General features: G+C 36.9%; 1 protein-coding gene across 1 annotated transcript; it reads right to left on the bottom strand.

Moving 5' to 3' along the window:
* Window positions 1–336: 336 nt before the first annotated feature.
* LOC101891148 (beta-1,3-galactosyltransferase 5) lies at window positions 337–23,138 on the bottom strand. Its single transcript, XM_059119447.1, has 4 exons — window positions 21,722–23,138; window positions 20,279–20,435; window positions 9,456–9,603; window positions 337–5,691 (listed from the first exon to the last, which is right to left on the bottom strand). The coding sequence occupies exons 1-4, from the start codon at window positions 22,083–22,085 to the stop codon at window positions 4,786–4,788; spliced, it is 1,575 nt and encodes a 524-aa protein (XP_058975430.1). The 5' UTR covers window positions 22,086–23,138; the 3' UTR covers window positions 337–4,785.
* Window positions 23,139–23,246: the final 108 nt, after the last annotated feature.

Raw genomic sequence — 23,246 nt, 5'->3', positions numbered from 1 at the left:
TTATGGTGGGCGATAGACAAATACAATTGATGTAGGAAAAAACGGTCCCTATACTTTATGATGTCTCCGACGAATATTTTGAGGTGTTACAAATGGAATGACAAATTTAATATACCCTCGTCTATTTTATGGTGGGGGATATAGATACAAATAAATAGTTCTATGCTTAATTACATTAGATGTAATTTTTAGTAAATTCATTTTTTTTTTGCAAAATTTTGGAACATGATTTTTGATTGCCTTTTTGTATAGATTTCAACCTTTAGAAAAAATAGAACAAAAATTGAATTTAATTTTTGAATTTCTTTTAATTTTCTTCTTTTAAAATAAATAATATAAAATCAAATAGCTATTTATTTACAACAACAATATAATAATTTTCAAAATGTCCAAATGAGCACCAAATTGTTGTGAGCAATGATAATATTAATGATACATATATAAAGGTAGGTAGCTAGGATGAGCATGACATTTCTATATATACTACAAATGGTAATGATTCGAAAAAGGAATACTACATACAATACTTGATACAAAATTGTAAATTTCTAACAAAATTGGATTGTTCTAAAAAAAATTAAAAATATATGAATAATTTTTTTTGTTAGCGGAATGCATGGCATGGGGGAAGTCATTTTGTGAGAAGGGAGTCTTATTTTTTCATGGAAATGAAAAAGGCGAGGTTTTGATCACCCGGGTTGGTCCCAACGCACAAAATATATAGTTTTTACATGAAGGAGGAAATAAAGGCGTCTAAATAAATATTAAAAATTTCAGAATATTGGAATATGAAAACATTCCGTAAGATGACAAAATTAGGAACTCTGGGACATATATAGTTTTTACATGAAGGAGGAAATGAAGGATTCTGGGAATTGGCTAAATAATAAAAATTTCAGAATATTGGAATATGAAAACATTCCGTAAGAATGTAAAATTAGGAACTCTGGGACATTATGTATACATTAAAAATTCCGAGATATTGACTGCATATTTGTTATCGGAATGCATGGCATGGAAGAAGTCATTGTAGGGGATGGGGTCTTAATGATATTTTTTTATCGAAATTTGAAAATCCTTTCCTCAAAAGAAAAATCAAAAAGGCGAGGTTCTGATCGGCCGGCTTGGCCCCAACGGACAAAATACATAACGTTGGGTTATGAAAACTTCCCGAAAAAAAAACCAAATGAAGGAGGAGCCTAAATATTAAAATTTTCAGAATATTGCAATATGAAAACAACCCTATAAGGCGATTTTACTAGGACATTAGGAATTTTGGGGTATTATCTATACTTTTAAAATTGCAAGATATTGCCCTCATTTGTTAGCGGAATGCATGGAAGAAGTCATTTTGGGAGACGGTGTTTTAAGGATTTTTTTCCATCAAAATGTGCAAAAACTATCTCAAAAAAATAAATAAATAAAAAAACGCGAGTTTTCGATTACCCCGGTTGGCCCCAACGGACAAAATACATAACGTTGGCATTGGTAGGGTTATGAAAACTTCCCGACAAAAAGAGAGAGAAATAAAGGAGTTTAGGGCTATGGCTAAATAAAAAAAATTTCAGAATATTGTTGGAATATGAAAACATCCCGTCAGATGACAAAATTAGCAACTCTGGGGCATTATCAAAATAGATTGGGATATAAAAACATCCCGTAAGAAACAACATTCTAGGGCATTACCTGAACATAACAAATTTCGAGATATTGACCGCCTTTTTTAGTCGTTCTATATATCTATAAATTGGCCTTCTCATCCCTTTCTTCCCTTGGCCTGGTCCCTGGCTTCTCAGGTGACTGAACTGTCATACGCCTCGGAGCAAGTAATTTTGGAAAATAAATCAAATAAAATCCACAAACAGAAATGAGAAGTTGAGGAAACGCTCTCCCTGATTACTTTAAAGAGTCAAAATACATCAAAACATTCTCAAAAAAAAAAAAAAAAAAAAAAAACAGGGAGTATATGACAATGTCAAAAAAAATCAATACACCTGTACATAACAAAATTTCGAGATATTGATCGTTCAAGCTATCTATAAATTGGTCATCTCATCATTTTCTTCCCTTGGCCTGGTCCCTGGCTTTTTAGGTGATACGCCTTGGAGGAAGTAATTTCGGAAAAAACAAATATAATCCACAAACAGAAATGGGAAGGTGAGGTTACGCTCTGCCTGATTGCTCCAAAGAGGCGAAATAGATAGATTTAATTTTTGGAAAAATGAAACATCCTCCTAAAAATAGGGAGTCTATGACAATGTCTAAATATAAATGTTTTTTCAGATATTTCTTTGGATATAAAACATCCCGCAACAGACAACATTCTAGGGCATGACCTGAACATAAAAAAATTTCGAGATGTTTGCCGTCCTATTTAGTCGTTTAATCTATCTATGAAATTGACTTTCTGAACCCTTTATTTTCTTGGCCTCGTTCCTGGCTTCTTAGGTGATAGAACTGCCTTACGCCTTAGAGGAAGTAAAATCCACAAACAGAATTGTAAAGCTTCTCCATGGTGTTGGTATTTATTTTTGGGTATATGAAAGCAGCATTCCGTAAAACAAAAGAAAAACGGCAGTCTATGACAATGTCTAAATAAAAAATTTTCTCAGATATTTAAAATTTCTTCGTCTACTCCCCTCCATCCCTTTAACCTTCTCTGGGACTTTGGATATTCCTTTGTATATGAAAAAAATCCCTTAAGAGAAAAAAATCAGGGGTCTAGAACAGTTTCTAAACATGAACAATTCCAATGAAAACATATCTTTGGAGACAACATGAAGAGGCTTAGGATATTGCCTAAAAATTGAAAATTCCGAGACATCGATCCCCTCCTTAATTGTTCTAAATGTATCAAAAAAAAATTAAAAATTCTTCGTCTCCTCCCCTCCATCCCTTTGGCTATTTCTAGGATTTTGCATATGACAATGTTTAAAAATAGAATTTTCCCGGATATATGTTTGGATATGAAAAAATTCTTTGAGAGAAAAAATCAGGGGTGCAGAACAGTTTCTAAAAATTAACAATTACAATGAAAACATATCTTTGAAGACAACATGAAGGGGTTTAGGATATTGCCTAAAAATTTAAAATTCCGAGACATCGATCTCCTCTCTTAGTTGTTCTAAATGTATCAAAAAAAAAAATATTTAAAAATTCTTCGTCTCCTCCCCTCCATCCCTCTAGCCTTCTCTAGGACTTTGCCTCTGACAATGTCTAAATATAAAATTTTCCCAGATATTTGTTTGGATATGAAAAGATTCCTTAGGAGAAAAAATTAGGGGCGTAGAACAGTTTCCAAAAATTTACAATTCCAATGAAAACATATCTTTAGAGACAACATGCACATTGTCTAAACATTAAAAATTCCGAGACATTGATCCCCTCTTTAGTTGTTCTAAATGTATCGAAAAAGTATTAAAAAATTCTTCGTCTCCTTCCCTCTAGCCCTTTGGCCATTTCTAGGACTTTGCCTATGACAATCTCTAAACATGAAATTTTTCCCAGATATTTGTTTGGATATGAAAAAATTCTTTGAGAGAAAAAATCAGGGGTCATGAAAGTTCTAAATGTATCAAAAAAATATATATATTTAAAAATTCTTCGTCTCCTTCCCTCCCATCACTTTGGCCTTTTTTAGGACTTTGCATATGACGATGTCTAAATATAAATTTTTCCCAGATATTTGTTTGGATATGAAAAAATTCCCTAAGAAAAAAATGAAGGGGTCTAAAAAAGTTTCTAAAAATTAACAATTCCAATGAAAATATATCCTATGAGACATGAAGGAGTCTTGGATATTGTCTAAATATTAACAATTGCTATTGATTATTGATCCCCTTCTTTGTTGTTCGAAATGTAACCAAAAAATATTTCTATGTTTCTATGTATATTTAAAATGTTACCAGATATTTGTTTAGATATGAAAAAAATCCCTTATGAGAAAAAAATTAGGGCCGTAGAACAGTTTCTAAAAATTAACAATTCCAATGAAAACATCTCCTAAGAGACATGAAAAATTGTGAGACATTGATCCCATCCTTAGTTGTTCTAAATGTATCGAAAAAATATTTAAAAATTCTTCTTCTCCACCCCTCCATCCCTTTGGCCTTCTCTAAGACTTTGCCTTTGACAATGTCTAAATATAAATTTTTCCCAGATATTGGTTTGAATATGAACAGAACAGTTTCTAAAAATTAACAATTCTAAGAGACATGAAGGGGTTTAGTACCTTATCTAAACAATAAAAAATTGCAAGACATTGATCCCCACTTTAGTTGTTCTAAATGTATCGAAAAAATATTCTAAAATTCTACATTTCCTCCCCTCCATCCCTTTGGACTTCACTCCGACCTTGCTGGTGCTATAATGTGAACAAACATTCCGCTATATAAATTAACATAAAATACTGGCATTTAGTTATAAATTTAACACAACTATCTTAAGGTAAATATTGTGGATAAGCCGAGGCCTATTTCCATGCTCACACATAAAGCCCTGGTTGTATATTCCATTCCGCTTCCCCCAATTTCCACTGCATCACTGAGCTGTAGCAGCCAGGCCATACAAATCAAAGAAACTTAATAATAATATTAATAATAGCTATCTAAACTTAAATCGAAAATTTCAAGTCTTACAACGTACTGAGTCTTTGTGCAAAATAATGTGCTTTTGTATGTGTGCATATAATGTCTGCACATATGTTTGTATGTATGTATATGTGTGTTCTATGGACATAAACTTAACTTAATATTCAATCATATTTTTTTTATTTGTTAATTTCCATTAACCACAGCCATTCAATCTGCGCAGTCGTATACGCTTGAAATATTTACCCGGTGGCGGGCATTGATATGTTAGATTTGTTACAAAATTATACGAGGCGTACATATCTTCTACCCTCAGTTTGTGCATTGAGATCATGCCCTTGTAGGTGCACATATGTTTCGATTTAGCATAGTTGAACAGAGGATGATGATGTCTCTTCAGATGGGCCTTTTCGGCACACATGCCCGTCACATAGACATCCTCCAAATAGATCAAGGATGTATTTAGCGCAGCTTTATACAATTTCGGCACCACATCCATGGACATAAGATACCCTGAACCGGACAGATAATGTGGATACATATCCTGGGGATACATATAATATGGCATATACCATTTACTTTTGACATTCGACAGCACGGGAGCCCGGCAAAACATATAGCCCACCATATAGTTGACGGTAGCATTTAAACGATTCAAATCCGACAAAGTTTGATAGGAATTGCTGTCATAATAATCCAGTGTTTCATTGTACAATGGCACCGTACCACCCAGCAGGAAATGTAATAAATTCGGCACATTCACAAACGTATCATCGTCGACCTTCATAAAGAAGGCAGCCTGTTTGAAACATTTGCGCTCCTTTATCCATTTCAAGGCCATCACAGATTTGATGGTTAGATTATTATACGAATCCACAAATTGTTCTTGTATAATATCATCGTATTGTTCGGCTTCTTGTCGCAAACGAGTCTGGGTTTCATTGCCATTAAAAATAGCACCAGTTGTGCTGCTGCTGCGGCCGGCCATGTTGGCGGCTGTTCCAGCCTCTGCGTTGGTGTGCTGAGAGAAATCCTGTTTACTCTGACCCAATAAGAATAGAATGCGAACGGGTATTGTGACTGAGTCCACGGTTGCGGTTTGCTGAAAGTGAACAAAATATAGAGAACATTTTTTAATCAACATCAAACAATTCAGTTTCTTTCCGGCTGCAGCCAAAGATCTTCTCGAGTGAGTGAGATAGGTTTGGCAGGGTTCATAAAAAAGAAAAAAGAGAGTGTTCTTAGGGACCTAAAAGTAGTCTCACAAAGCAAGTCTGGTTTTCCTGAGCGAATGAAGGGTACCAGTAAAGAAATAATTAAAGAGGTACAGCAGAAGATAAATTCCATACTTCAAAAAATTTGGAAAAGAACTCGACAAAGCATCGATGAAAGGCTGCAATGTCCACTACTGTTTCTGCTGTTTCCAGAGGGAAGAGAAGAGGTTTTTCCAAATAATAATGGCTCAATGGCGCTGACTTCTCAGGGACCTGACAGTACTTCCTGTAAAGGCAGTACTCCTTCTGGAAGAAGAGTACGATTAAAATAGACAGTGGGACCTTAAAAATCATAGAAAGGAAGTGATTAAAGAGTGGCAGTGTTTTGTGCGATGGAGGATAGAGTTTAGAAGGGTTCAGAAAAATGAGAAAAAGAACTCGGCAAAGCATCGATGAAAAAGAGGTTGCAATGTCGACTTTTGTTTCTGCTGTTTCCCGAGGGAATAGAAGAGGTTTGTCCGAGGGATAATGGCCCAGTGATGCTGACTTCTCAGGGACCAGACATCACTTCCTGTAAAGGCAGTACTCCTTTTGGAAGAAGAGTACGATTAAAATAGGCTGTGTGACCTTAAAAATCATAGAGAGGAAGTGATTAAAGAGGGGCAGGGTTTTGTGCGGCGGAGGATGTAATTTAGAAGGTTTAAAAAAATGTTAAAAGATGTCGACAAAGCATCAATGGAAAAAGGGTCTGCTATGTCGACTTTTGTTTCTGCTGTTTCCAGAGGGAAGAGAAGAGGTTTGTCCGAGTGATAATGGCTCAGTGACTCTGACTTCTGAAGAACCCAGAAAAACTAAAGCGAAGTTTTCTTCGTGAGTTAAAGGAGAGAAATATTAAAATAGTCGGCGGGACCTTAAGAATCATAGAGAGGAATTGCTTCATAAGCCATTAACTTCTATGCGGACTGAAGATCTAGGCAAGACCGAAGTAGATTCACACCAAAAGGGTGTGAAAATGATTCGAAAAACCAGCTAATTGATAAGAGGCTGGGACCAACCCTTTGGGTTCTTATGTAGCCAGACTTCACAGTAGGTCTGAAAAAAGGAATAAAAGTTTTCCTGACTACTGTAGACAATGTGAAGATGAAGAAGAGGTAGAGACGATTTGACACCTGCTATGTATGTGCTCCAGGTTATCTTGTTAGGGACATGGACTATCTAGTAGGTGGGAGATGGAAACTTTAATGTCCTTCTCAGACATAGATTCCATAATCATCTACAAAATTTACTAAAAGCCTTCCTTGGCTAGACAGACTACCCTGCTAATGTCCCTTCAAAAAAAGCATTCCTTGGCTAGACAGACTACCCTGCTAATGTCCCTTCTCTCTACAAATCCTTTCGCTTCAACATCTCTCCTATCGCCAACAACACAATCCTTCCTAGGATGAACAAAATGGGCCAAAGGTCTCCGTGTAAAGCATTTTCCGACTCCCGTGTAACTGTGCACCATTTAAACCAAACAAAGCCATGCAACCCTTCATCTTTAGGATTGACTCTATTTTGAACATTTTCGCCAATCTGCGACCACTTCTCTCTATAAAACCCATTCTTCTCTTTCTCGTTTCTACATCTCTTCACCAAACAACTTTATTCTGCCTAGGATGAACACAATGGGTCAGAGGTCTCTATGTAAAGCATTACCCGACTCTCGTGTAACTGTGCATCCTTCAAACCAGACCAATCCATGTATTCCTTCATCTTCAGGATTGAGTTCTGGTATGGTTTGGCAACAATATTGGACTCTGATTTTGAATATTTTCACCAATCTGCACCCAATAGGGAGAAATTCTCTATAAAACCCTTTCTTCCCTTTCTCGCTTCAAAATCTCTAGAATCACCAAAATTTTTGTTCTTCCCATGATGAGCACAATGCACCAAAAATGTACGTCTGAAGCAGTTGCCGACTTCCTTGAACTAAACCAAGCCATGTTGCCGTAGATCTTGAAAAGTGAGTCTAGGCATAATTTGGCAGACAATACAGATCTGAGATTTTGAACATTTTCTTTAATCCACGTCCAATAAGGATTATACCAAAAATAACCTGTTTTACCAAGACAGCCGACGTTCTTTAGGTGTAATGGATGGAGAGGTGGACTCTGAGGATGGTGTCGATACAAGGGTGATTTATGACATCGACAATTGTATCAATATGAATTCTACTGAGATCTGTCTGATAAGATTGTAATTTATAAGCTCTCTCGCTCTTAAGTATACTAAATGTAATTGGGTCGGACTACCCTACATTGTCCAGCTAGACCTCTGATTACGATATTCAAATATAGCCATACATCTTCAGAAGCGAGTTTGGGTATAATTTCTAGGCACTACAGGACTGAGATTTTAAACATTTTGATTGCCTAGGCAGCCGACGTTCTTTAGCTGCAATAGATGTCGAACGAGGTGGACTTGCAGACTGTAGATATTTATAACAACGGCGATTGAAACAATATGGATATCATTAAGACCTGTCTGATAAGATTGTAATTGGGTCAAAACCCTGGCGTTCATCTAATACGAATTTCCCTGGTTTGCCCAGGCAGCCGATATTCTATAGCTGCAATAGACGGGGAACGAGGTGGACTCTGAGGACGGTGTTTATACTGTAGAGATTTATAACAACGGTGATTAAAACAATATCAATATCCAATTCGTCCAATGCGAATTTCTTTGGTTTGCCTAGTCCGACGTTCTTTAGCTGTAATAAATGGCGATGGAGGTGGACTCTGAGAAAGGTGTTTATACTGATTGAAACAATATGAAAGTTATTAATATTATCTGATAAAACTGTAATTGGGACAAAACTAACCTGGCGTGCATAGGCCGCCGACATTCCTCAATTGAAATGAATGTATGTACCGGATTATGGCATTCAGGAGTTTTTGACATAGTTTGGTAGGTAATATTAGACTGTAATTTTCATAAATTCGCGCTCAATACAAGTTTGCCTTAATCTTCTATTCGTGTTTGGATGTATTCCGATTTTTGGCCCTCATATGTAGCCATCTTTAAGAGTGTTTGGTATAGTTTGGTAGGCAATATTTGATTGTAATTCTCATAAATCCACGTCCAATACGAATTTGCCCTAATCTTCCATTCGCTCTTCAGCTGCATTGAATAGCGAGCCAGATAGACACTGTGGACGGTGTTCACACTGTAAAGATTTATGACATCAGCGATTGCAACAATACGAATACTACTAAGTCTATTCTGATAAGATAAGCATCCTGAACGTAAATTGGGTCAAAACTACCTTGGATTGCCAGACCACGTTTTTCAACTGCAATGTATGGTGGTGGTATGTACTCCAATTATATCACATTCACAATATATTGATTTATGGTATCATAAACTGCATCAGATTACTACTCTGACCCAGCAAAAAAATTGGTCGCCGAAGTGTAATATTAAAGGCAAACCAGAATTCTCCTATCGACTTCCGTGACTTTTTTGATGACTCAGTTACTTCACACAGTGGCCAAGTGAATCCCCTTCACGACAGCCAATCAAATTAAATTTTTCGGTAGTCATTCGAAAAAACAGAAGCTAGCAAATATTCCATTAACAATAATCAGTCCAATCAGTGATATCTTCTTACGTTTCCATTTAGCTTCAGAAATTCCCGATATAATTTCAGTCGCTGCTTTTTCGGTTGCAAATATTTATCGCTCAAATGGGAGTGGAGTTTTGCAAACATGGGATAATTGAATTCCGTGGTATTGCCCCAGGTTTCACGTATTGTTTGTCTGGAATATAAAAAGAGAGAAAAAAAAAAAACAATTGAAAACAACAATAAAATTGGTGGTTAAAAATAAGCGATCAGCAACAAAAACAATTGCTAATTGAAGACATGTGTTTGACATACAAAAACATAGGGGATTTGTAAATTTAACCTATATACATATAAATGTATGATTGTGATTTAATTCGGTAGTTGGCTAAATTAAATTTAATAATTTGTTTCCGCTTAGAAATTTTTAAAAATAGAAAGGGTAAAAAAATACTCTTTTTATACCCTCAGTCGTATGGCTAGAGAGGGTATATATTATTTGACTCGGCCAAAACTTGCCTCAACGAAATAAGGGTATTGGACCCTAGGTCTCTTTGGACTAAATCCATTTCAGGACATTTGGAGTTGAACTAGCGATTTCCCCTCGCCCGTCCGTCTGTCCGGCTGCCTGGTGTGCACACGATAACTCTCGAAGGGAGTATCCGTTTTGAGCCAAACGAGGTACCTCGTATTATTTTTATCAAACTTAGATAGAGTCCGTAGATGGGCAATATCGGTCCACTCCTTGTGGTACCTCCCCCACAAAAGTTCGAAATTTTCAAAAAACAATATTTTACTGCACAGAAAGATACAGGATGATCCAATTTTGCGCCATCTTCAAATCAAATCCAAATATTTCCATTAGTGCTTCGTCAGGTGCGAAAATGGACAAGGTCGGTGCATCAAGTACCTTCCTCACAAAGGTTTAAAATTTGACTAATTGTAATTCCCATAAAATGCGATGTAAGAGTCCGATTGTCTTCAAATTACACACATTACAATATTTTTATTAATTCAAGGTCTGGTGGGAAGATGGGATGTATCGACGCACTCCTTTTGGTACCTCCCCCACAAAGGATTAAAATTTTGAATATGCACGAAGCTCATAAAATGCGAAATGAACATTCGATTCCATTCAGACTTGGAACATCTCAATATTTCCATCAACACTGCATCTGTTATAAAGATGGTAGAGATCGGACCATTCCTTCTGGTACCTCCTGCACAAAGCGTCAAAGTTTTGAGTGACCAATATGGTTATAAAATCGGAAATAAGCATCCGGTTCTCTTCATATTTCACACATCCCATTATTTCTACTAACACTAGATCTGCTGTGAATATGGAATGCATCGGTCCACTCCTTCTGGTACCTGACCCACAAAGGGTTAAAATTTTTAATATCCATGAAGCTAATAAAATGCAAAATGAACATCCGATTCCATTCAGTCTTGGTACATCTCAAAATTTCTATCGACACAAGATCTGCTGTGAAGATGGAATATATTGTTCCTCTCCTTCTGGTACCTCCCACACAAAGGGTCAAAATTTTGAATATCCATGAAGCTGATAAAATGCGTAATGAACATCCGATTCCATTCAGTCTTGGCACAGCTCAATATTTCCATCAACACAAGATCTGTTATAAAGATGATAGAGATCGGACCATTCCTTCTGATATCCTCCCCAGATAGGATTTACGATTCTGAAAAACAAAACGCGTAAAAAAAGCGAAATAAGCATCCAACTCATTTTTGCTAACACAAGATCAGTTGTGAAGATGATATGAAGGGTGAGCTAAAAAAAACTGCAACAAGGTCAAACTCGATAATTTTTACATTTTTTTTAAATTTTATTGAATGAAGTCTCAAAATGTTGGAAATAGCATCAACTTTTAGAATAAGTTTAGATTTGTTCGAATTAGTCACCTTTGGCACAAATTATGGCCTTCAAACGGCCAATGAAACCGTCACACTCCATTTCCGGCGAAGAGCTTGCTTGAGGTGATCGACACTTTGGTATTTTTTAGTGCCAACCTTGCAGTTCAAAATACTCCAGACACAATAGTCCATTGTGCGCTGGAAATGAAGCGAGGAACCTCAATTTGTAACCATTCTTGGGTGGCGCGTGCTGAGTGCGATGGTGCTGAGTCCTGTTGGAATGTCCAAGGTCGGCGGCCAAAATGTTTGCGTGCCCAAGGCTTTAATACACCCTCCAGAATATTTTCGCGATAATATTCGGAATTTATTCTGATGCCACGGTCGATGAATACGAGCGGAGAGCGACCATCGGCTGTTATGGCGTCCCACACCATCACCATGGCCGGCGCTTGAGTTCTGGTGGCCAACCGTAGGTGTACCTTTTCAGCTGACCTCTTTGGCAAGTAAACACGATCATTTTGTTGTTGTTTACAAACTGCTGGACAACGAATATTTTCTCATCAGAGGCGGAGAAAACCAAATTCGGCAGTTCACCACTTTCGGCCAAGCGAAACAACTCTTTAGCTCTTTTGAGTCTATTTTCTTTCTGTTGCGGTGTAAGTTCTTGCACTTTTTGGAATTTCAATGGCTTTACACCGAGCTCATTTTTCAATATTTGCCGAATGGAATATTGCGATGTATTCAAGTCACGAGTCATTTTTTGGCCACTGCGACGCGGGTTTCGATCAAGTCGCTTCTTTACTTTTCGAATTTCTGCTGATGTTGCTGTTTTCTTCCGTCCATTTCCTTGAAGTCGTGGTACGCTACCAGTATCACGGTAACGAGCAGTCGTACGAGACACAAAAAATTTATTCACATTTAAATGCTGGAGTGCTCTGACGATAGCCACTTCTTGGTTTCCAGCCACGCTTTAATTCCACCACGAATAACTTTTTTTCTGTGAAAATTCCCCCAAAATGCTTTTGTACGCTTGTAAACAATATAATAAGCTGTCACTGGAATAATTTTAACAGCTGTCGGAGGAGTGGCATAGAAATTATAGCATTTTGAAGTTGGCTGCAGTTTTTTCATCTCACCCTGTAAATGTTTGAATCAATATTATCTTGATCAATATTTGATGGCCATTTCTTGGTGTAAAGCTCATTTCAACCCCAATTTCCTATAGAAAAGCAAAAGAATTCAAATTTTTTGTTTAACATCATCCTCTTCGAGGTCCCGTGATATCGACTCGAATCTTTAATTTATGTCAAATAATAATAATAATTGTATTCTCCTTATTGAACCAGGCGATTCAAAAATAATACCTGTATAATTGTGGGAAATTTATAACAACTTAAGCGATAAAACGTCATATGTTTGTGGGTATGCCATACCCACATAGGTCGGCATAGTATCAGAATGAAAATTTTTATGAACGACAGTAAATGCTGATAATTATAAAAAAATGTCGCTGTTACAATGAAATTGTTCCATTGTTTCACATTTAGTAACTATAGGTGGCGATAAGAATGGATGGAGGCGGGAAGAAGTAAAACCAGCATTATTTTGGAGCTTATCAAATAGCCAAAAGCAATAAAACGAAAACATGAAACAAATATCTCAATTCGTCAATATGTGAGTAGTACTACTGTCGTACTGGAAAGCGATTGCAGTTTGGTCGTAGAGATTATCAGAATTCGGTTTTAAATTTATGGGTGTGTTGTTGTTGTTGTTGTTTGTTTTTTGTTTTGATAAATGGTTCATGTCATTTTTTCTTCTTCGAACAAAGTTCTTGTGAGTCAGCCAACAAGATATACAGGATTTAGGGATAAGAGGGGAGAGGGGATATAAAATGTAACATTATTTGCCCATCTTTTCACAAAAAACTCAATTTTCCATTCATGATTGGATTTAAAATTGAGACAAACCCTTAAAGAGGTACAAAAAAGGGTCTTGGGATGTATGTATTCACTTATTTTGCGTGTTAAGGTTGTTCAACGTTTTAAGTCATTATCGGAGAGGTGCCTAAAGGTGATATACCGTTGTCAAAAAATTTTATAAAATTATATATACAAGAATTTAAGGGGGGGTCTATATTCTTACAATAGAAATATTACATGACAGTCCCAAGTCCCAATACTGGGAGGTTTATTTGAAAAAAAAAAATTAAACACCAATTAAATAGTATCAGTCTGTTTTGCCGACACATGTATACCCTCGATGCATAGACAATGTTTCATTATTTAAAAATATATTTTGAATTCTCTTTCTCTATGGAGTAGGTTCCGAAGGAATGGCCCAATATTTTCCATTTCGTATCGGACCTAAATAAATATGATATAAATATTGCGACACCCCAGGTATGGTCTATTATTACTAGATATGTGATAATTTTTAAATATGTAAAATAGTATCAATCGCTTTTGCCGACAGATGTATACCGCCAGGCTTGAGTTATGATTATTCAAAGAGTTGACCCTTTACGGGGAAGGTTGGGAAAGCTGTTGGACTATATTGACCATTTCGTATCTGCCCTAGAAGACCGATATAAATATTAAAACCTGCCAGATTTGGACTATATCGACTAGTTCCTATACTTTATATGAGATATGTGAAATTTTTCGGAAAATGTGGAAATATGGGTAATATTCCATTTTTACCCTTCATCTAATACAGAGAAAAATATTGGTATGGGCAAAATTACAAGAAAATCGAACATACAAAACCATAAATTCCGATAAATTCCATATTCATCTCAGGTTTCTGGTTAAGAGAAATATTTATATATAACATGTTGTAAAGAATCGCCGACTTGTTTCGCAAGTTATGATAGATAAAAGTATTGAAAATTAGCTAGCAGAAATATTTGAATGTGTGAAATTTGAATTCAAAATTTTGACCCTTTGGGGGGGGGGGGGGGTGGCACCTGAAGGAGTGGACCCATACATCCCATCATCACAGCAGATTTTGTGTTAGTAGAAATAATGGGATGTGTGAAATATGAAGAGAACCGGATGCTTATTTTGGATTTAAAATTCGTTTTGATTATTCAAAACTTTGATCCTTTGTGGGGGAGGTACCAGAAAAAAATGGTCCAATCTCTACCATCTTTATAACAGATCTTGTGTTGATGAAAATATTGAGAAGCTCCAAGTCTGAATAGAATCGGATGTTAATTTTGCGTTTTACGAACTTCATGGATACTCAAAATTTTGGCCTTTTTTGGGGGACGTACCAGAAGGAGTGGACCGATGTATTCAATCTTGGCATCGGACCTTGGTTTAATAAAATTATTGGGATATGTGATATTTAAAGACAATCGGTCTCTTACATCATCCAAGTCTGTATAGAATCGGATGCTAATTTTGCGTTTTATGAGCTTCATGGATTTTCAAAATTTTGAACCTTTGTGGGGGAGGTCATAGAAGGAGTGGAACGATATATCCCATCTTTACAGAGGATCTTGTGTTAGTAGAAATAATGGGATGTGTGAAATATGAAAAGCACCGGATGCTTATTTCCGATTTAATAATCGTTTTGATTATTCAAAACTTTGACCCTTTGTGGGGGAGGTACCAGAAGGAATGGTCCGATCTCTACCACCATTATAACAGCTCTTGTATTGATAGAAATATTGAGATGTGCCAAGTCTGAATGGAATCGGATGCTAATTTTACGCTTTATGAGCTTCATGGATATTCAAAATTTTGAACCTTTGTGGGAGAGGTACTAGAAGGAGTGGGCCGATATATCCCATCTTCACACCAGATCTTGTGTTAGTAGAAATATTGGGATGAGTGAAATATGAAGAGAGCCGGATGCTTATTTCGGATTTAAAATTCGTTTTGATTATTCAAAATTCAAAATGGTCTGATCTCTACCATCTTTATAAAAGATCTTGCGTTTATGAAATTATTGAGATGTGCCAAGTCTGAATGGAATTGGATGTTGATTTCGTGTTTTAAGAGCTTGATGGATATTCAAAATTTCGAGCTTTTGTGGGGGAGGTACTTGATGGAGTGGACCGATATTATCCATTTTTGCACCTGACCTAGAACTGACGTAAATATCAGGATTCGCAAAGTTGGAACAAAATCGGATTATCTATTCTCTTTCAGTGCAGAAAATATAAAATTTTTTTTTTGAAAATCTCGATCATTTGTGGGGAAGGTACCAGAAGGAATGGACCGATATATTCCATCTTAACACCAGACCTTGGGTTAATATAACTTTTTGGATGTGTGAAATTTGAAGACAATCAGACTCTTACATCACCTTTTTTAAGAGTTATAATTATTCAAAATTTTAACCTTTGTGAGGGAGGTACTTGATGGAGTGGACCGATGTTGTCCATTTTCGCACCTGACCTAGCACTGAGGCAAATATTAAGATTTGCAAAGTTGGAGCAAAGGATTATCGCTTCTCTTTCTGTGCAAAAAAAATTGAAAATTTCGACCTTTTATGGGGGAGGTACAAAGGGGAGTGGATCGATATTGCCCATCTCCGAACTCGATCTAAGTTTGACAATAATATTACGATGTACCAAGTTTGGACCAAATCGAATACGCCCTTCGAGGCTTATCTTGCGCACCAGCCAGACAGACAGAGGGACGGACGGACAACGCTAGATCGACTCCAAATGTCCTGAAACGTATTTGGTCCACCAAAGAGACCTAGGGTCTACAACCGTTATTTCAAGGAGGCACGTTTTGGCCGTATCAAATTAGATATATACTCTCTGGCTGTGGGTATAAAAATACCGCAACACGAAGTAGACAAAAGGAAGCTACCACATGTCGACACCAACAAATAACTTCGCACAGGGGAATTTTCTAATTTCTTAATTAATATTTCTATTTACGTTGTCCTACAAGTATATTCTTCCCCGGCTATTCCTATAATCAAGGTAATTAGACAGCAGATGAATTGGCACGATGGGGATTCAAATCAAATGACCTTGAAGTTGAGAACTTATTTTGACCTCCCTTGTGACACTTCTTTACGAACACTGCTCCGGGAAATTCCAACAAAATTGGTTAGATAAAAGGGGATATAATACCCCTAAGAAAATCTGGCCCACATTCTCCGAGAAGAGAAAAAGATCGAGAGAACTTTCCGGTTTTCCATGAGAAAACTTTCAGGATTTCGATAAAAAGATATTCCCGTCTTTTCTGGGAAGACTATACCGCCTTCTCTGAGAAGACTTTCCGGTTTTCGATGAGAAGAAATTCCGCTCTTCGATAAGAAGATCTCCAGCTCTTCTATGGAAAGACCTTCATCTCTTCTATGAGAAGACCTACAGCTCGTCGATGAGAAGACCTTTAGCTCTTCTATGGGAAGACCTTCAGTTTTTCTATGGGCTCTTCTATGAGAAGACCTACTAGCTCTTCTATGAGAAGACCTACTAGCTCTTCTATGAGAAGACCTACCAGCTCTTCTATGAGAAGACCTACCAGCTCTTCTATGAGAAGACCTACCAGCTCTTCTATGAGAAGACCTACCAGCTCGTCGATGAGAAGACCTTTAGCTCTTCTATGGGAAGACCTTCAGTTTTTCTATGGGCTCTTCTATGAGAAGACCTACCAGCTCTTCTATGAGAAGACCTACCAGCTCTTCTATGAGAAGACCTACCAGCTCTTCTATGAGAAGACCTACCAGCTCTTCTATGAGAAGACCTACCAGCTCTTCTATGAGAAGACCTACCAGCTCTTCTATGAGAAGACCTACCAGCTCTTCTATGAAAAGACCTACCAGCTCTTCTATGAGAAGACCTACCAGCTCTTCTATGAAAAGACCTACCAGCTCTTCTATGGGAAGACCTTCAGCTCTTCTATGAAAAGATCTTCAGCTCTTCGATGAGAATACCTTTAGCTCTTCGATGAGAAGACCTTCAGCTCTTCTATGAGAAGACCTACAGCTCTTCGATGAGAAGATCTCCAGCTCTCCTATGGGAAGACCTTCAACTTTTCGATGAGGTGACCTTCGCCTCTTCGATGAGAAGACCTTCAGCTCTTCGATGAGAAGACCTTCAGCTCTTCTGTTGGAAGATCTTCTGCTCTTTGGGAAGATCTTCAGCTCTTCAGTGTGTCGTTTCTAAAGCAGAGTCTGCAGAAATTCTTCCACTAGCCAGAAGATTTAAGTGACTTAAGACGAGGTTTCCGAGTGCAACGGTTATTCTAAGGGAATCGCGTGTCCTTTAACCAATCATTTTCTAACCCCAAATTGAAAAATGCAGCTAACTTTACGGACTGTCAAAATTTTTAGGAGTGAGCCGGACACGTTCGACAGGCCAATTAAATGAATGTAGTATAGTGTGCGGGCCTGTAAAGCACACTGGCCAAACGTTTGGCATATCTTTATTAATTCGTGCCCATTATGAATTATGAAGACTGTTCTGGTTTGCTTAGGCAGCCGACGTTCTTCAGCTGCAATGATTGGGGATTGAGTGGACTCCGAGGATGCCATGCATGCTGTCAAGGCTGACATTCCCGACACGCTTGCTTGAGGGAGTTTTATCCGCCATATAATGATTCGGATGACTGTCATGGTAACACCCTTGCAGGTATTATGACGAAAACATATTGTTATATGGGAAGAACCTTCTCCTTCTCAGTTGGCGAACTAAACGTAGGATTTTATACCCTCCACCATAGTATGGAGGGTATATTAAGTCTGTCATTCCGTTTGTAACACCTCGAAATACACATTTTAGACCCCACAAAGTATATATATTCTAGATCAGCATAAAATTCTATGTCGATTTACCGATGTCCGTCCGTCTGTCCGTCTGTGGAAATCACTCTAGCTTCCGAACGAATTGAAGTAGACTGATAAGGTTTGCTCAAATGTATGTTATGTCTGCAGGACTTTTGGTATTGAAAATGGGCCATGTAGGTCCACGTTTTGGTATAGCCACCATATAACTGTACCTCCCGATATTCGGTATTTTGATGATTTTAGCGACATTTTTCACCGGAATTGTTTCAAATGTGATATTTGAAGTTCGTAATGGATACTACAGCCTAAGACAGAAAATTGTATGTGCAGGTCCACGTCTTCATATAGCCCCCATATAACTGTACCTCCCGATATTCGGTATTTTGATGATTTTAGCGAATTTCTTCACCGGAATTGTTTCAAATTTGGTATTTGAAGTTCGAAATGGATACTACACCCTAAGACAGAAAAATGTCTGTGCAGGTCCACGTCTTCGTAGAGCCCCCATATAACGGTACCTCCCGATATTCGGTATTTTGATGATTTCAGCGAATTTATTAACCGGAATTGTTTCAAATTTGGTATTTAAAGTTCGTAAGTAATACTACAGCCTAAGACAGAAAATTGTCTGGGCAGGTCCTCGTCTTCGTAGAGCCCCCATATAACGGTACCTCCCGATATTCGGTATTTTGATGATTTCAGCAAATTTATTAACCGGAATTGTTTCAAATATGGTATTTAAAGTTCGTAAGTGATACTGCAGCCTAAGAGAGAAAATTGTCTGTGCAGGCTCACCTCTTCGTAAAGGCCCCATATAACGGTATCTCCCGATATTCGGTATTTTAATCATTTTAGGGACATTTTTCACCAGAATTGTTTCAAATTTGAAATCTAAAGTTCGTAATGGATACTACAGGCTACGACAGAAAATTGTCTGTATAGCCCCCATATAACTGCACCTCTCGATATTCGGTATTTTGATTTTATCGACATTATAACCGATTTTTTGAAGTTTCGCATTTGAATCTTGTAATGGTTTATGACAAATGTTACCTACGCAGGTTCATGTCCTCGTATAGACCCTAATATAATAGCTACATTCGGTATTTTTAAGATTTTAACAGAAGTTTTAACGATTTTTATTGTTTTTGAGAATTGCCAAATTCGTTCCAAATGGTGACGGGTATTCAAAGTTCGGCCCTGTCGAACTTACAGCTTTTTTACTTGCTACTTGTTACCTTTGTCACACTTCTATCTCCAGCTCATTCAGCTCACCTAAGTATTTTCAAATAAAATATTTTTTTCTATCTGACAATACCTGTACAGATAGGATCGCTAATAAAAGTACGAAATCTTGTCCAATGACACTATCATTGCTCACTGCTTCCTATATATTATATTGGCTTGATTGTCAAGAACCTCTTCAGGGCACTTTATTACATTAGCAAGACATTATAACATGCAGCACACTGAAAGCTGATAAGATGAAATAACTCTAATTTGCTATCAATGTTATTTCTAATCAGCTTTTGTTTTTTTTTTTTTTTTTTAAAGAATCCATTATAGCCAAGTTATTGGATTCCATCATCATCATAGCCACACACACAAAAATGTGTTAAAACGTATGTATATGTGGGTGTAGCATTGAAGTTTTAGGATTTGATTGCACGAGCATAGCCTGATGGGATATTTGGCTTTTTGTGGAAGAAAAAATTCACCCAAATTTTGTTTTCTCTTTTTTTGGAATTAACCTGTGACTAAAATGAATTTTTAAAATAAGGGCGCTTTTTGTGTTTTGAATGTCGACGTATTTTTCAAATTTTGAATTTAACTTAAAATCATCAAAAATTTGGAATAGTGTTTTTGTTCGGCATTCATTTTTGTACTCTCAAATATTTTTCTGAATTATTTATATAATAAAATTTTAATTATGTATCATTTTGACAATGACAATGAAGAAACGATTAAAAAATTTACTTCTTATCTTCTCCGCAATTGTTTTTTTTTTTTTTTTTTTTGAATTTTATCCAATACCCTCTCTCTTATTTAGAATTATAGTTTTTTCTATTTTTCATATCATTTTGGCAATTGCAACAATTTGTTGGAATGATTACTGCCCAAGGCTTATCTATCAAATACCAAATGTACTGAGCTGACTACAATTAGAAAACACTTTATTGAAGTAGCTAAATGGTTGCTGGGTGGTGGTGAGACAACACAATTAAATCGATACTCACCTTGCTTCAAAGTTATTCAAACCAGAGCAGACAATAATTAATAGGAAAAATTTATCGGCACATTTTTGTTTTGGCTCCAAAATGGTTGTATCATTCAGGGGCAAAACATAATCGCTGATATTGCGCGACACATCAAAATCCCAGTCGGGCAAAGGATCTGCAAGGAGGTGAAAAAATGAATAGTTAAAATTAATGGTATAAAGTCCAATAGGTTTTATTTCTGAAAATTTATTTGATAGGCCAGGTGATCTAGAGGCTCTCTCTTATACCTTTGTACCTCTTTCTCTAGATCATAAAGGTCTTTCCTACGTGCCTGGGTGGAGGTTGCCTATCCACCAGATGGTGATTTGGATGGCTTTGTCGGTAACACACAAGAAGGTATTGCATCGACAGCATTTTGTTATGCTGTCGCTCCGGTAAGACCTCCTCATGTAGGTAGTCGACAAGTGTCATGAGGAGGCACCCTGTTGCGGTTCTAAGGGCGGCATTGTGGTAGGACTGAATATTTTTCCACTGCGTAACACTAACGTTGACGGACCACACCGGAGCCGCATAGTTTTTTGTTGTTGTAGCAGATCATAATGTTGTGTTCGTTTCGATTCTACCCTTATCTGGGTCTGGTTCTAATTAAAAATTAAGAATAATGGGTCCATAGCGATACAGGAACTAGGTGAGTTTTTATACCGTATGCAGCATTTATATTAGGGTCTTTACGACGATATGGACCTGCATAGCCAACTTTTGTCATAAGCCATGAAAATGTCGCTAAAATCATTCAAATACCGAATATAGGGAGGTACCATTATATGGGGCCTATACCAAAACGTGGAGCTACATGCCCCATTTTCAACACCTAAGTCCTGCAGACATTTGAGTAAAATTTTATCAACCTACTTAATTTCCTTCGGTAGCTGGAATGAAGGACGGTCCAAGCTAAGTTTGACATAGAATTTTATGCTGATCAAGAATATATAAAGTTTGTGGGTCTAAAATGTATATTTCGAGGTTTTACAAACGGAATGACAAACTTAATATACCCTCCATACTATGGTGGAGGGTGTAATAATGGACCAGAGTTCTACGAGTGCAGCGGCGACAGCTTAAGACCCAGTTTAGTTGGAAATATTTACCAATGCTAGCCTTTACAATGGCAGTCACAACCATATATATAAGTAATTTTATATTTTTTTTTAATTTTTACTTTTTTTAAAGAAGTTACTTTTTTCGAAGGGCCACACATTACTACCACCCTAAGCTATGTAATTTTGGGAAGCTTTTTAAAGTGGAGACATCTCTAAATTTAGTCTAAACATATTTCTTGGTCTAATTTCCCCGTAGTTCACCTTTCGAAAAACTCTATTAACCATTAACAAAAAACAATCTGCAATATATAATAAAATAAAATGAAAAACACACAATACTATATTCTCAGCAAATACTTACACTGTCTTGATGAGGACCCGGAAAATATGGAACTGTAGAGTAACAAAAACAGGGACATCGGTATCATAAAAGCACAAAAGAGAGGACGTATGAAACGTTTCCCCAATCCTCGACCGGCATGGAATTTTCTTCGATTATTTGTTAGCACTTGATTTGCTGATACCGATGCGGTTGTACGCATTATTGCACCAGCTAATTTTTTACGAAAATATTTGGTCCTTTGTTTGAATTCCACCGAGTCTTCATGGTCGGTGGCATTGTTTTCCTCGCCACCCGATGAAGAGGAAAGATTATTTGTCGTGTTTGAACTGGATGAGCTTAAGGGTAATAGCGTATAACGCTCTTCTTGATCCAGACGACCCATTTTTAATCAATTTTGGTTTTGTTGGGTCGGGTTGGTTCGACTTGGAACGACGAAATTTTCAAGGGCGGCGTTAATGATTTATAGCGTTGAGAAGTTTTTTCACTAACAACATTTCCATTACATTGCATTTGTTTTTCTTTCAATTGTGACACATTTTAGAACTTCCTTTGTTATTATTTTTTGCAAATACTCTTTGTAATTTTACGAGCCGGTTTCAATTCCCCCACCCACACGAAATTTGACAACAACAAAACACTCCACACCCCGTTCTAACACAATGTTGGCAGAGAATTTAAAGACGGAGAGAAAGAGAGCGAGAGAGTACAAACTCTCTCTCCGTTGTCTTGTTTATATTTGTTGTTTGATGCCAAACAGAGAACAATGACCTTCAAATTTTAGCAAATGCAATTATTTCCGAGTTGCACTGTTGAGACTTTTTTCCCCCCTCTTTCACTTGCGCCAGCATGCACATTGTGATAATTGCAGCTGTAGATTTCTTATTTTATTTTTTTTTTTTTCGTTTTAAGAAATAATTTCACTTTTCTCCATTCATTAATATTTATGGCACACTCTTTTTTTTATAATCACACAAAGCACGCGACGGACAACTACCGACCCACCGTCTAGGCCTAACAAATAATTAATGATGTTTGTGGTTTCGTTCGATTTTACTTTCGTTGTATGTAGAAAATGTTGGCGTATCATATGATTAGGTTTTTTTTTTCGTCAACGGAGATTAGATTTTATTGTTTATCGTATTGATACCGCACCGTATTTAACAATAGCAGCAAGCTATTAATTGCTCCAATCAGAAGAGATTAAAGTCGACTGACAAACAAGTTGAGCGCCGACAATGTAAAACGGGGGAAATCTTGTTTTCGTATTTTGTATGATTTTTACATTTTTATGTGGATATTGTAGTTTATTTATTTATTTAACTTTGAAGAGTGTAAATTGCACAGTACGATATTTTATTTGTTATTTTTCGCCAACTTCTGCAATATTCGTTCGCCGGCGTCTAAATGAACACGGTTGCCACAGTTGATAGATTTTTAACCAAATCGGTAACTTTTATTTTGGGGTTGGCAACTTGGTAAAATAGCCTTTTCTTTGTTAAAATTTTTACTTTTCCGCTTTTGTCTTTACTTATATACATGGCAG

Source organism: Musca domestica, unplaced genomic scaffold (assembly GCF_030504385.1).
Source record: "Musca domestica strain aabys unplaced genomic scaffold, Musca_domestica.polishedcontigs.V.1.1 15, whole genome shotgun sequence".
Taxonomy (NCBI): domain Eukaryota; kingdom Metazoa; phylum Arthropoda; class Insecta; order Diptera; family Muscidae; genus Musca; species Musca domestica.
Note: the sequence above shows the minus strand (reverse complement) of the source record. Positions and strands in the feature narration are given on the sequence as shown.